Raw genomic sequence first — 14,882 nt, forward strand, 5'->3', positions numbered from 1 at the left:
TGGTGCCATGGGCAACTGAAGGGAGCTGCTGGAGAGAGGAAAGGGCAGTGGCAGCTCAGAGCACTTCTGGCTCTGCTTGGAAGGAGCAGTGGGAGGCCTGTGAGGGAAACTAACCCCAAAAGTTTTCCTGCTGTGACAGAACTGATTGAACACATCAGTCAAGTTAAGGGGACAAGGCTCAGGAATCACAGCTAATACTATTTTTCATTTTAACATCTGTCCTCAAGGATCACAGTTTTCATTCTCCAGACCACAGAGGGGAGATGTCACTGCCTTAGATGTTCATGTTCTGTTTCTGGCTGCTTTTCAAATCCACTCTCTTCATCTGTAGGCCACATGAGCCCTAAGCATTCTGAGTTAATTGTATCCTCAGCTGCAATAAAAATACTATTAAATTTAATTATTCTGTTATAGATGCAAATTAGAGCAGAATCTTTCTTTAACTTATTGAAATGCCACTTAGAAATTTATGTATTTTTTAGAGTAATATTTAGAACTTTTTCAATAACAGAGCTGTAAAAGATTACAAGGAGATAGGCAATACTTTATTTTTGCTTGTCACCACATTTTTTGCTACTAGCTAAGACTTTTTTTTTCTCTGCAAGCTAGAGTTCAGAAAACATGAGTGGGTGTTGAATATAATCCTCAGAAAAGTTTTCTTCTGTCCAAAGCAATACTGTAACTTTGTTCAGTATGTTATGAAACTTCCTACAGGCTTGACTTTTTCTGAAGACTTACTAGGTATTTTTAGCATTTTACAATATAATTTCTGAGTGCCTGGAACTTGACATTGATGAAGGTTGCCATGAAAATACTTTTCTTAGCATTGAGAAATTGCAATTAAAAATGGGATGTTTAAACCCCTTTCAGCGAAGGTCTTTCCGTGGTGGTATGCCTTTGTTACACAAGACAAACAAGAATTGGGATGACAGATATGTAGTGGAAACCTTCACTGTGCTGCCATTTTCTTCCTCACTTTGGCTGCTAGGTATTGGTGGAAATGAGGAACAGTTCAGTTGTGAAATAACAGCTTTGTTGCATTTTTTCTTTTCCTTTTTTTTCCTTTTTTTTTGTTTTTTTATCCTGAATGACATCTTTACAGTGAAAACTTGTAATTTTAAGTGTATAGGTTTAAAAATTTGTGTGATTTATGCTCTGCCTGAGCTGTCAGTGTGCTGTAACTCAGTGTGAGTGAGGGCAGATGCCAGCCTTGTGGAAGCCCTGCAGTGCCAGGCAGCTCTAGGAGTATGGAAACAAGAGCTCAAGGACCTGTTCTTCCATTGATCACATGAAACAATCCCAACTGTGGGATCAATACACCTGCAGATGAGACAGCAGTGCAAATACTCCTGGTTGTTAAAAGCAGATTCCTACTAAAAGATTCCTACACTGTTTGGTGGTAAATGAAAAGGGGACTGTTCTCTCCACATCCTTATTTAGTGCAGTTTACGAAATACCAAATAGAATTGTCTGCTTCAAGTGTAGCTGGTCCTGCTCATATGAATGCCCTGCATCAAGTAGCTTAGTAAAAATCCTATATGCTGCTGTAGACTGTTAAGTTTGTTAAATAGGCAATTATTCTTGTCAGGGGTGTTTAGTCAGGTGTGGCCGCTTATACATTATACAGTCAGGTATGGTGTTACTTATATAGTAGCTGTATGATGGATGCGTTGATCAATGTAGCATTTCTAAAGTCACAGAAATGAGAAATAACAGCACTGACAGCACCTCAGTAGGCACTGGCTCCTGACTGAGGAGAAAAGAAGCCGATGTCTTAATTTAAAAATCCTGCTTTTACACATTAATAGTACAAAATCAACTGTTTGACACACTACTGTGGTTTGACATTGGACTCCACTGATTAATAGGGTGTCTGTGTCTATGAAGGTAGTTGAAGTTTGCCATATTTCTTTAGGAGCAAGGATGAAAATCCCCAAGTCCATATTCTAATTCTGAATCCAAAACACAGCACTGGACCAGCTAATAAGACAAAATGTCCCAGCTGAAAGCAGGACAGTCGTTAGGCAGTTAAAAAGGGTCTGAGGGGGAAAACAACCCAAATAAATACCTAATCCCAACTAAATTTATTCAGTCCTGATACTGGATCTAAGACAAAATGATAGGGTAAATGAGCACACTGAGCAGTTGTTGCACCTGTGGTCTTAGGAAGAGAAAAGGGTGGAAAATGCTATATGAAAAGTTGTATATATTTACTAATAGAAATTTCCTGTTCTCAGCTCATGATAAGAATGTAAGAAGGAAAGATATAACCATTATTCCTCAACCTGGATGGGAAAAGGAGATAAGCATAAAAGCCTTGGCCTCCCTCTCCCTCAGATTCCTGTAGAAATACCCGAAAAGACCAATAGGGGCAGAAAGGCTCTCATGGCCATTTTTGGCAAAACCGGAGGAAAATGCTGATACAGCTTTTTGGAAGCTAATCCATTTCTATATATTTGGCTTGTGTCCTATAATTGAGAGCTTTTCTCGGTTTTTTTGTGAGATTGAATCTGTATTATCCTTTATGCTGCTTTAAAGAATATTAGTCTGGTGGTCAGAAGGCTGTGATGGATAATCACAAAACTCTCTAAAATTGCTCCTCATGACAACTGTCTTCTACAAAACCAAAATGAAACTGGCAAAACAAACCTAAAAATTACTGAAGGAGAAGTATTTGTATTGTGGCCCAGACAGAAATCTGAGGCAGGAAGATTTGGGGCAGAACTTCAAAATGTAAAGGGGCAGATTAACAACCAGGGAAGGCAGTGACATTCAGGGTTCCTGGTATTCCCTCTTTGTATCCCATCAAAGTATTGCTTCACTTTAATCACCAGTGCAAATCAATTCAAATTCTCAAGACTACTAATTGTTCTGGTCAAAAGGGACAATAAGGTTATACAGTTTCATAAGAAACTCAGTTTCTTTGAAAGTGTTACTTCCAGGGAGGGAAGAGGATGTTTCAGGTACATATTGTTACTTTGCCTGGAATTGTTATTTTTGTTGAATCCTTCTGTGGAAATTTCAGCCAGTTGCCAAAGTCCTGGAAAGACATAAAAGGAGAATACACTGGATCCTAATTAGAATAAATTATTCTTCTAATAATAAGATGATTTTTTTTTTTTTTTGCAGTATCTTTTTGCTTTGGACCCAGAACATGCAGTAAATAAAGCACAATGCTGGACTTGTGCTGACAGGATTCTTATTTAGTAGGAAGAGTATGGTGACAGGCAAAGGTGTACATACTAAGAACAGATGTATTCGAAGAATGAAGTCTGAATCTCTAGGAAATTGCCCAAGGGTGCAAGCAAAAACTAGTCTAGTGTCAACAGAATTGTCCACAGGAGGTAAAGATAAGAAAAGTCAAGGTTTATTAGAAGAGAGAGAAATTAGGGATCGTTTTGATTACTTAGATGAGGAACTAGAGCTGGTGAAAGCAGCTGCCACAGAGAAAATGGTCAAGTTGAGCGTATGGATAAAATTCTAGAGTGGGATCTGAATTTAATTCCAATTTCACCAGAGGTATCCTTTGGGTAGGTGCTGTCCCACAACCTCTAAGTTAGTAAAGCACGTAAACCACCTGGAGGTTAATGATTAAGACATCATGAGGCTATAGAACCTGCATGTCTTTCACTTCCCACCTTTTAAAAATAGTGGAGTGCACTCCTATTTCATAAACATAAGTAGACTAAAAAGTAATCAGATTTGGTTGTAAGATTTTGTGTTGGCTTATTTCATCTAGAAGGGAATCTACACCACCAGTGAATAAAAGGATCTTTGCTCTCGTGGATTTTAAAAGCCAATAGTCAAGCACTCATGAGAGATAAGCAATGGCTTTGTGTGTGGATATCTTCCTACAGAAAAAGCTAAAAAATCTTAATTAAAAAGGGAAAGACAAGTTTATAAATACACCTGGACTGACAAGTATGAGGCCAAAGTTGCACTCAATTTCATGAAAATGCCAGACACACAACTCCTGGGTAGTTAACAGTGCTGGGTCTGTGATAAATTAATGGCTTGCAAAGTAGAAATATGATGATAATTAATATTACAAAGTCTGTAAGGAATATATATATTTTGCATTTCTCAAAGCAAAGCATTGGATTGTACACTAAATTTTATGTTTAAATAGCAATGGTGATTTTAAATCATCTGAAAAAGACAAGGACCAGGAAAGTGTGAATGCTGGCAATTGTGTCTACTTTGGCTTTTCCTTCAGGTGAAAGGATAATGTCACTTTTCAGAGTGATGTATACTAACTTTTTCCTACAAAGAGAAGCAAGATTTGTTGTGTGAGAGAGGGAAATGTGGCAATTGTGTACAACCACTTGCACATTTGGGCAGGCTTTTCCAGATCTCTAAGATCATAGACAGGGAGTCAGTTCAAAGTGTGTAACCACCACCAGAGGATTTCAAAGCCTTTGACTGCCACACATGGGGTGCACATGGCCTCAGCCAGGTTTAGGATGCCTCAAGGATGTATTTTTCCTTTAGGTTAGGGAATTGCAAATTACTCATGCTGGGAGAGAAACCAGCCTGCAAGACAGAATATGGAAGGAAACCGCTTTGTAAAGGAGAATTAGCTGAAGTGGCTACATCTGTTGAGGAGACAAAACTCAAAGTTAAACTATTCCCTTTTTGCTTCACCATCCTCTTCTTCCCCCAAAACCGAAGAAGTAATTCTTCAAGGAATAGATCTCATAGAATCGCAGAATATTCTGAATTGGAAAGGACCCACAAGGATCACCAAAGTCCAACTCCTGACCCTGCACAGGACAGCCCGAAGAATCACACCATGTGCCTGAGAGCACTATATGAAAATACCTGGAAAGAGATCTAATCCATGTGGCATTAATTTTGCCAAAAATGGTTTAATGTAGGTCTGTGTCAGGTTCCTTTAGTATGTTTCTCTATGGCACCATACCTAGAATCACTGAAGTCTCAAAAGCCTGTTAGAGCTCCAGAAACTCCTGCTTATGATAAAAACCTTAAAGCAGCTTTCCAAGCATCCTGCAAGAACTCAGGGCTTACAAAAACATCATATGAGGCGTAAGAAATGTTTCCTTAAGCCACAGAGAATTAGATTCCTTATAGTGAGGAGTCTTCAGGCAGCAAATGACTAAGCCTGATGCCATGAAGATTTGGGAGCTCTGTTACCGCTGCCCTGGAGGAAGGTCATGGAAGGAGTTTTTTATAGTTTTCTCCTGTGACTTGATGTAAGTTCTATGTCAAGGTACTACAGCCAATAAAAATATTTACAAATGAATATGAGGAAAAAGGCTGAAGAGGTGTATAATCTTCACACTTGGCTTTAGAGTACAAAAAGGTGCCAATGGGAAAAAAAATGCAAAATATTTCAGGGGGGCAAGACGGTAGAGTAAGGATAGCTAAGAGAAACAGTAGAGGACAATGAAAAATGCTGAAATGATGCAGTTAGATGAAAGGATTGTACCTGTCCTTTTAAGAAGCTGGACAAAGTAAATGAGACAACAGAAAACTTTGAAAATTTAAGTAGCAAGCTTGAGGGAAGAAATTGAATGCCTTAAGTCTTTGGTGTAAAGCAAAGTCATTTGAGGGGCTGATGGACTTGGTGTGAGAGCAGTTGTGACTCAGCTACAGATGGGGAAGGATCTTTCCTGGTCAACAATGACTGATGTGAAAGCTTGTACGAAGAACACCTTTTCGAAGAAAATCAGCTAAAAGCTCCAAAGAAATGAGGAAAAATTAGAAGCTCTATGGTGAAAAATTACTTAGCAGAACAGGAAAAGATGGTTTAAAAGAGTCTTAGCTGGGTTTGAACTAATGAGTGTTTGCTGTAAGTTTTTGAGTTGGGTTTAGAGCACCATGTTGTTATGGACAGTGGCCTTGGGAAGTTTTAACTGTCTAAAATCAGCCTGCAGTTTGATGTAAAGAAAGAAGAAAGCTGTGTCAGGTATTGCTGCCAGCCTGGTGATAGCAGTGCATGGGTGGCAGGTGAGACCTCACTTTTTGTGATTAAATTTATATCCTTCTCTCTGTGGAAGAGGATGCAATGGTGATATGAAGGAGGTAGATGTGACCCTAGACTGTGACAGACATTTCTAATAAAAAACTGCTCCTGAGCTAGCCAGTGAAGTACAAGATGGTTTCATGGGAGTGGAAGTTTGATTGGTTAACAAAAAGGACAGGATATTTCCACACCCTTCACAAATAAGTTAATTGTGGGTGGGGATGGTGAGAGAAGAAGACAAGACAAACCTTTTCATTTGAAAATAGTAAGAATCAAACTGGCTATAAAGAGATGTTGTTGGTTGTCATGGTACTGACAGACTCGTTGGTAAACTAGAAGAGAAATTTGAGTGTGAAGTTAGGAGTAAATAATTAAACAAGCTCATTGAAAGCTCCCTAGCTAGCTATTATAGCTCAAGAAAGAAATTTTGCAGTCTTGATGGTCAGTTTTCTTTAACATGTGTTCAGTGTTTAGCAGCATCAACAACAAAAAATGAAATAGATTATTATTTATTTCACTGTGCAGTTCCACAATATATTGTCACTATTTGTTGTTGCGGTCTCTGCATCCTCAAAACTACACAGCAGAATGAGAAAAGCACGGTGAAGATCAAAAGTATAGAAAAATGCCTACAAGAAGAAAGAATTTGCTTGTAACTGCACTTCCAGCCTCTTCCCCATTTCTCACTATTTTATGTTTACCATTACTTTCTGCGGGCAAAATGCTAGAAAATGAAGCTTCTAGAGGGAACCATCATTTCTGATTTGCTAGTTTAAGGTTGTGGACCACTGAGCTGTCTTCAAATGATGCCTTTCATGATTGTACCAAGGCTGTACCAGATCCCTGTTGAGAGGGGTTAGGTTTTCTTGTGGTGCTCCCCATCTCCAACACTTCAAGAGCTTCCTCAGCCCTGGCAGAACAGCAGTATGCAGAGGCAGCTAGGCTGCAGTGTGTGCACTGATGGTGAATGGGGTAATTTGGATGTTGGCATGCCCTTTTTAGTTTACTTGGGTAAAGAACAAGTCTGTGAAGTTAGTTTTGCCTCACCAGTACTCACAGAGTACCTCCTGAGACATAATGGATACAGAAAGAAAAAAAATAGTCCAACAAGGTCTGTGAGTTAATTTCTCATTTAGACAGGGGTTTAAAACAAAACAAAACCAAACCAACCCCAAAAAACAACCTCTTGCTGTTCAGAGAAGAGCTTGTTTGATGGGGCTGTAGGCACCTGTTCTGCCTGTTCTCTGAGCTCTGCACAGTGTTTATTTGTCACTGCTGAGACAGGATGGCAATTTGATCAGTGTGTGAGGTACTAACACACAGTTGACTAACACCAGTGACTTCAGAGAGGTTCTGGTTTTTATAAAAAGAATAAAAAACAAGTAGAACTTTTTCCAAATTCATGCCTGGTTCAGGAGCAGCACCAGTGCGACAAGGATTTTATAGTACATAAAGCGACAGACGCTGCACGAACGATAAAATATGTCTTCAATAGTTCATCTGTGTCAGACAGCAGCGAGGGAGGAGCAAAGGTGACTTATTTGTACTTTTTTTGTGATGATGTGGGAGTTGGTGTGATTGGAAATCAGGGCTACACAAATGGCAAAATCAAAGCATCATTTTCTCCTTCCTCAACTAACCCTCTGAGTGACTTTCTAAGAGTTGTGCTGGACCTTATGCTTTAGGTCAACCCTGGATGATTGCTTCAATTTTGTGAGGTCCAGTAGATTGTATCAGATAGTGATCATGTTGTGTGACCTCCTGTGGCCTCTATGAGAGGTGTCTTAAGAAGTTTCTAGATCTGGGATAACTTCTTAGTATAGAGAAGTTTGTGGGAAGATTTTCATCTTGATTTTGGGAGTGGAAATGTAGAATTAATTATTCTGGTCGTAACAAAGTACACAACAGATTTATCTTCTCCTCCCCCCTCCCATTCTATTCTGTTCTTTTTTATCAAATTCAAGAGATCTACTTAAGAATTGTCTTCTTTTGCATGCTATTCTCCCTTTCTGTAGTGTGATGTAAACAGAACAGTTCTGCTGCACTGAGGATAGTGGATTTCTCCTGTTACACTTCGCTCAGAAGTACATAGATTGTCATTCCCTTTGTACAACTTTTCTCAACATCATGTATTTGATTCACGTGGATGCTTTCAATGTGGTTGGCAGGATAAAGAGAGGTATATTATCCAGCACTCAACGTATTAAGAAAAAAGAGTAATTCAAGTTAATTTATTGATTTGTAATATCAGAACTTTTGAATTTTATCCTTGTTTTTTTCTTGTCTTTGTACATTCATGAGTAAGCTTCTACACAGGTGATAAAATGCTAATTAGAAGTCAATTTCTAATTAGTCCTTCCAGTAATTGTTATTTATGAAGGTGGAGTGACACGATGTTAGAGATGAGTACAATTTTAGTCCTGTGTTCCAAAAATATGGCTTTCCATAACCAGAGTGAAAAAATTAATTTCCAAGAGAATTTTCCATGAGGCTGAACAATGGTAGGACCTCAGTGCATCCATGCATGCATGGATGAGTCAGCTCACTTTATGACTGTGTGCTGAAATGACAATGGAAGGGAATAAAATGAGAGAGTAGAAATCTATATACAGAAGTATCTATTCACTTATGTGAACAACTCATTGTGGTCTAATACATTTTTCCAGTAATTAGTATTAAGATTTCCAAAGTCTTCACAAACATGGCCATGGCAAAGAAACCCCCAAACAAATCCCATGTTTGTTTGGTAAAGGCCTCTATGTGCTCTTATTTCGGGAATCTTTCATGCACTGTGCAATCATCAAAGTTGCTGTGTGTAATTTCTGTTGACTTAATTTTTTTTTGTCAGAGTTACTGAGGAGTAAACCTTTTCTAAGAAAGGGAAGATTTCAGAGATTTTTTTTAATCCAGGGTATAGTAGTTTGTCCTTATGTCATTTAATGGAGAGAGGTGATTAAAAAGAGTGCAGAACTCATTTCAAAAAAGCTGTGCATAGAACTAAATAGAATGCTTCTTTGGTATAAAAATGTAACAATTACTGAAACTACATTTGGAAATTTTTCTTCTTCTGGTCCGTCTTTGTCATATGTTGATGTCACTAATCTGATTTGAAATGAAATAATAAGTACTAGTATCAAAAATACTTTACAATAAATGTTGAATTATTAGACTGTGTTCATTTACTTATTTTACCTCATCCTACCCCGCTGCTCCATCAGCTGCATGCTTTTCCTTTTAGGCTATTTTCTACTGAAGATTTTAAGCTAATAAATACAGTGTAGGGAAAGAGCAAAACATGAAATACTTCGGGTAAATGTTGTGTGGGGAGGATGGAAGAACTGAAATCAATAGAAGTCTATCTGAAATTAGAAAATGAGAGATTTATGACATATGTTCACAATAATGATAGTTTATTAAGAGTGTGACTTTTATTTATTAAAACTTATACCTTCAGTTTAGATGCTCAGGCCTGAGTTGTTACCTGGTTTATGGTAATTAATACACTCTCAAAAGTTTAAGAATTAAATTTTTTTAATTTGATTTTTCAAAATTTATATTTAAATGCATTTCTTGTGTGTTGGTGAGTTTCTCTTGCTGTTGAGGGAAGGAAGTGTTGTACAGGTAAACACTGGTGAAGTATTTTTCAAAAATATCATTATGTAGTTCATCAGCCCAGAAAAAAAAAATCCAGTGAAACCTGTTGTTGTTGGCCAGCACAGCATGCTAGAATGTTGAGTGGTTTTGAAATATCAGTATGCAGTTCTTGTCTATTCCAGTTCCTCTTTGAAGACAAAAGTAAATTATTAGGTAAAAATTTACTGTAAAAGAATAGGAAAAAATATTTACAATGCTCAGAAAAATGTGGATTTCCCAAAACTGCGAATAAGAACGATTGCAACTGACACTCAGGTGATTCTCAAAATGTTGTTTAATGGAGGCTTTTCCCCCCCCCTTTTTAATTAACAAAGATGGGGGCATTTTTGCTTGATCTTTACACTTCCTATATCTGTTTTTATTTTCTTATTTTGATAACACACAGAAGGCTAAAGCAGTTATTCTTATGCTGTCTTTAGATAAATTCTGGTGCTGGAAATATGTCAGAGAGGAGATGAGTAAAGTGGCCTCTAGGGACTATAGTTACTATTACAGAAGGAATGAAATAAGATATGACAACCTTGAAGTGATTTTCATTTACAGTGGCAGGGGAAAACTATGGTATTACTGGAACAGGGATAAAGTAGATGAGACAAGCAAGACCTACATTGTCAGTGGTGCAAAACCCCAGCATCTTGGTGTGTCTGAGTGAGAGCTTTTTAGGTTCTCAAAAAAGAGGGGGCCACTCTTATCACAGACAAATTAAGAGTAGGGTTGGATGGTTTTTGGATGAGGGACATTGCATATACTAAGAATATCAGCCTGTTTTTGTCATGTCTGAACGACCCTTGAAGCATGGAATTTGTGGCTTAAATGCTCCACTGTGAGTCCAGCCAGTACTGGGCACTTGGAATAAAATTCTTTTCTCAGCATGGGAATTTAATTCCCCAAAATTCATTCCAAGGACAAGGATAAAACCCAAGAAAGTCGATCTCTGACAAGTAAGCAGACAGCTTTAGAAAACCAGAAACTCAAGTGGCTTTTCAGTACTCATGATGAGCTGAAGAACTGCATGTTCTAGAGTAGAATGCCTTTTCTTTAGCAAATATGAAAGTTTGGTTTTGATAGGAGAGAGCACTGAAAACAGAGTACTAGCATCTGAAACGAGCTCAGCCTTTCCTTGTGGATACCTTGCCTCAGGGCAAAAGCAGGTGAATGTCCTGTCACTGTCTTTGTTAGACTCTTGAGGACAGTCACACGCTGCAGCACTGGCCACCAGAAAAGTGGGAGAGCTGAGGATTTTGATGTGAAGTCTTGCTGTTTAGTTAGAAAAAAGTGACAGACCACAGAGAGAATAAGCAGGTTATAGGAAGCTGTAGGGAAGATGGACAAACTAAATTTAGATACTCTGTCTATTACACTGAAAGAAAGAAATGCTTAGATCAATTAGATAAATGCTATTTAATGTGGATATACATCATCGAGCTAAAATGCGATGGATTTAAGTGGTATGTGAACTGGGAGCTTTAGCTGCTTCTTAAGGTGAGTTAATTTCTCCAGGTGCCTTTTCTTTCACATTTCCCATTTCTCTCAAGTCAAACGTGTAAAGCTGTGCTGCTACTTCATTATGAGCTGCTCTCGATGGAGCAAGAGCCTGTTGCTGTTCATAGTGTTTAAGCAGGAGACAGGAGCTTGACCTTTGCAACCAGAAACTCGATGGAAGTAAAGAGGAAGCGAGAAATTACCACCAGTGCAAATGTATTTACAGTTATCTGAGACAAAGGTCTGTGAATGTAACTGGAGGATTTTGCTGAGCTTCCATCATCTTATGTTTGTGGTAATTTCCATTTGCCAAGAACAGTTCCAGATAATCTCTCTAATACCAGTTAAGACAATACAGCAACAGCATCTGTGAGGGGAGAAAAAACAAACATAAGGATTAGTCTTTTCTACATTTATTTCTTTCTGACTATAGTAGAAGACAGCTCCACCTGAGGTGGTTGCCTTTAAATTCTGTGATGTGTTAAACCCTGTGTGTGAGAGCATTTACTTATCTGGGTGTGGCTCTAGCAGGTGTATTGCTTAATGGACTGCTGGTGTTAATTATTGTTTGTGTCTATTTGAGGTTACTACCCGTTTGATTTCTGCAGGGCTGAGATTTTATTCCAAATATTCACTTCTTGCTGCATTTATCCATTGTGAGTAGTACTAGTCAAGTGATGGTAAAATGCTTCATTTGTTTTTCAACTCCCCTTTCCTTTTTTTCCTTTTCCCATGTTGCTTTCTGTATCGAAATACTGCTAAATATTTTGACTAAAGGAGCTGATGCTTTCAGAATGTGGCATGGGGCTTATGATAACTGCTACTGCAAATCATGCAGGTGTATGGAAAGAAAGGGAGGAAGTATAGTCATTCAGATGATACTTTTGCTCCTCTGGAGAACCTTTACAAGTGAATGTGTCCATTTTGATTAAAACTAGTTTTAAAAACATGTATTAAAGTAGCAGAAATAATAATAAGCAATATTAATTTATGACCTAGGCCTACTACTCTCAAGGATTTTGATTTTTCTTTTCAGAATGATTATGATTATCATTATACTGCTTTGTTTTATGAAAATGGCTTAAAAGTGAATCATAAAAATAAAGCAGAACATAGTTACTTTACTGTATGTATGCTTTTCAAATGAGAAAGTCTTTTGTAGTTGTAAATTGACCAACACATAATTTAATTATACAGTTTTATTGAATTTTTAAGACTACACCTCTAGCTGTATTTCTACAATTTAGTACTACATTTAAGAAAGAAGGCTAAGAATTAATTTTCTTGGTTACTTGCCAGGTGGCTATATGGAAAACAGATTTGCTTGTTCTATGCATTTTGTGGGGTGCTGTTTGGGATCTGCAGTCTCTCAACACTGACATTACTGAGCATGTTATGCTGCCTCAAAATTAGTTTTCCAGCTTATGGTAAGCTTATGTTTCTGTCTTAGGTTTCTCAATTTTCGTATGAACATAGACCACCACTTTTGGGCTGCATATCCTAGAGAGCATTTTTATAGAAGAGATCTTTTGCACCAAGTCAAACAATTCTTGTTTCTGTGATCATTGATAACTACTTGTAAGGTCTTTTAACTCAAGGTTATAATTGGCAAACATTGGAATAGGAGTTCTGATATAAAAGCAAGGCTAGCTTGAATAAAATAATTTTTCTTTCAGAGTTTATTGGTACATTTTGATAGAGATTTTTTCATAGAGATTTATGTTGTGCTAAGTTTCCTAGATGCATCAGAGTATTCAGCTACCTAATTTTTTTTCCAAATTGTTGCAAACCATGCTCTATTCTTACAAACCTTCAATGTGTTGTAATATTTTGAATGCCTATTAAAGTTATCCCTCTTACTTACCCAGCTCAGCTGCCCGCATACGGGAAACTGCATTCAAACATGTCAGCCGTGCTAATCTTCGCTGATTGCTTTGTGTCCTCCAGGGAACAGGTTCAAGAAGGAACATGGTCAAATCTTGATAGCCTGTGCTTGGACTCATGCAGCAGTTTTTGCATGTTCTCCCCTGGCTCACCGTGGAGAATATGAAGTGGAGCCCTGTGGCACAGCCTACTGCATTGACTGGCATTCCACCAACACAAATGCCAAGGCCACTTCTTACACCATAGTCCTCTTTGCTTTTTGTTTTGTTCTCCCTTGTGGAGTAATTGTCACTTCCATTCCCTTATTCTGGTAGCTGTGAAAGAATCCAGGAAAGCAGTGGAACAGTACGTCTCAGGTCCCACCAGGATGAGCAATGCACAAACCATTACTGTCAAGGTATTTGAAAGTTAGTTTTTGGCAAGACCTTTTTGGCACAGCTGGGCAGCACCATTTAAGGACCAAGAAAGTTCTTAAGAAGGGAATAGAGATTGAAAAAAAAAATTGATCCTTACTGCATTTTCATTTCAGACAAAAGTGTTGTCCTGCTTAGGCACTTGAACAGGCTCCCCGGGGAAGTGGTCACAGCAACAAGCCTGACAGAGTTCAAGAAGTGTTTGGGCAGTACTCTCAAGCACATGGTGTGACTCTTGGGGATGGTCCTGTGCAGGGTCAGGGGTTGGACTCAATGATCCTTATGGGTCCCTTCCAACTTGGCATATTCTGTGATTATGTAGATTCTTCATATGGCAATGAGTTTCTAAACATACAAATAATAGCTCTGTTGTTTCTGGAGGGTGATATTAAGCTCACAGAGCTTCATTACTTATGAAAATTAAGAATACAAACTTTTAATCAAAAGGAAGGTTAAAAATTGGAGCACTGTGCGGAATTGATTTTGGGTCTCATGCATTTGAACCATTGCTTATGAAAGCCAATCTGGTTTTGAATGAGTGAATTCTATTTGCCCAGTTACAGACATCCAAGAAGATCCATGTCTAAGCTTTATATCATTAAAGATTTTATATAGTATAGTAGAGATCAAATTCCTGTAGTGTACAGGTGAATAAAGGACAAAAGTCACTAAAAATGTATCTCTGTAAATTCTTTTTGAACCAAAACCTCTGAAGGTTTGGTTTTCACTAGCTTATACACTCAAATTAAACCCGTGGTTGCAGTATTTGTTGTGGAAATTGTTTCCTGCTGCAAAACCATGTCCTTTCAAGGAGAAGATCAGCATTTATTTTTTTAATATACCAAAAAAAAAAGAAGAGGAACTTTGCAGCTGAAATTAGGTGTGCTTCACCCTTTAGATAATGTACCTCTTGAAAGATATGGGTGTTACCTCTTGACTCTCTTAACTATCTCCACTGAGAAAGTCTTTGGTTTGTTGGTTGGTTTTTTTTCTCAATTTCAGTGAATCCTTCTCTCATTTTTCTAGTTTGGTGTGTCCTAAATATCTTCCTCACCACCTTTCAGATTTCCACTTAGGTTCATCTTTGGTCCTTATCTTCTCTCTCTGTTTAGGAATATGGACACTCTCATTTGCTAATACAGTTGGATATCTCGCAGATCTGCTTCTGTATAGATTTGCTGTCTCTTTTTTGTGCTAACAAACTTGGTCTCCCTCTGACACTTCTCTTTAGATTGCCAAGTGCAGTGTAGCTACACTAGACATCATAATCTGCCCTGTCTCTCCCTTTGAGTATCTTGGTTTTGACCACCATGGGAAACACCATCCTCCTGCTTACCATATGATCTTGTAAACCAAATATCTTCCTCATTCCAAGCAGTTTAAGAACTTAAGAGTTATGTCCACATTTTACCCACTCCTTCTCTGCAATAACTCTTAGATGAAACACTTTCTAACTGAAGCTC

At 38.1% G+C, this 14,882-nt stretch overlaps 1 protein-coding gene across 1 annotated transcript; it reads left to right on the forward strand.

Annotated features, from left to right (window-relative positions):
• The first annotated feature begins 3,265 nt into the window (after window positions 1–3,265).
• Window positions 3,266–13,418, forward strand: LOC135409553 (melanopsin-like). Its single transcript, XM_064645644.1, is given in 4 exon segments — window positions 3,266–3,459; window positions 12,422–12,549; window positions 13,070–13,300; window positions 13,303–13,418. Coding segments are annotated over 4 exon segments (669 nt in total).
• The last annotated feature ends 1,464 nt before the right edge of the window (window positions 13,419–14,882 follow it).

Source organism: Pseudopipra pipra, chromosome 1 (genome assembly GCF_036250125.1).
Source record: "Pseudopipra pipra isolate bDixPip1 chromosome 1, bDixPip1.hap1, whole genome shotgun sequence".
Classification (NCBI taxonomy): Eukaryota; Metazoa; Chordata; class Aves; order Passeriformes; family Pipridae; genus Pseudopipra; species Pseudopipra pipra.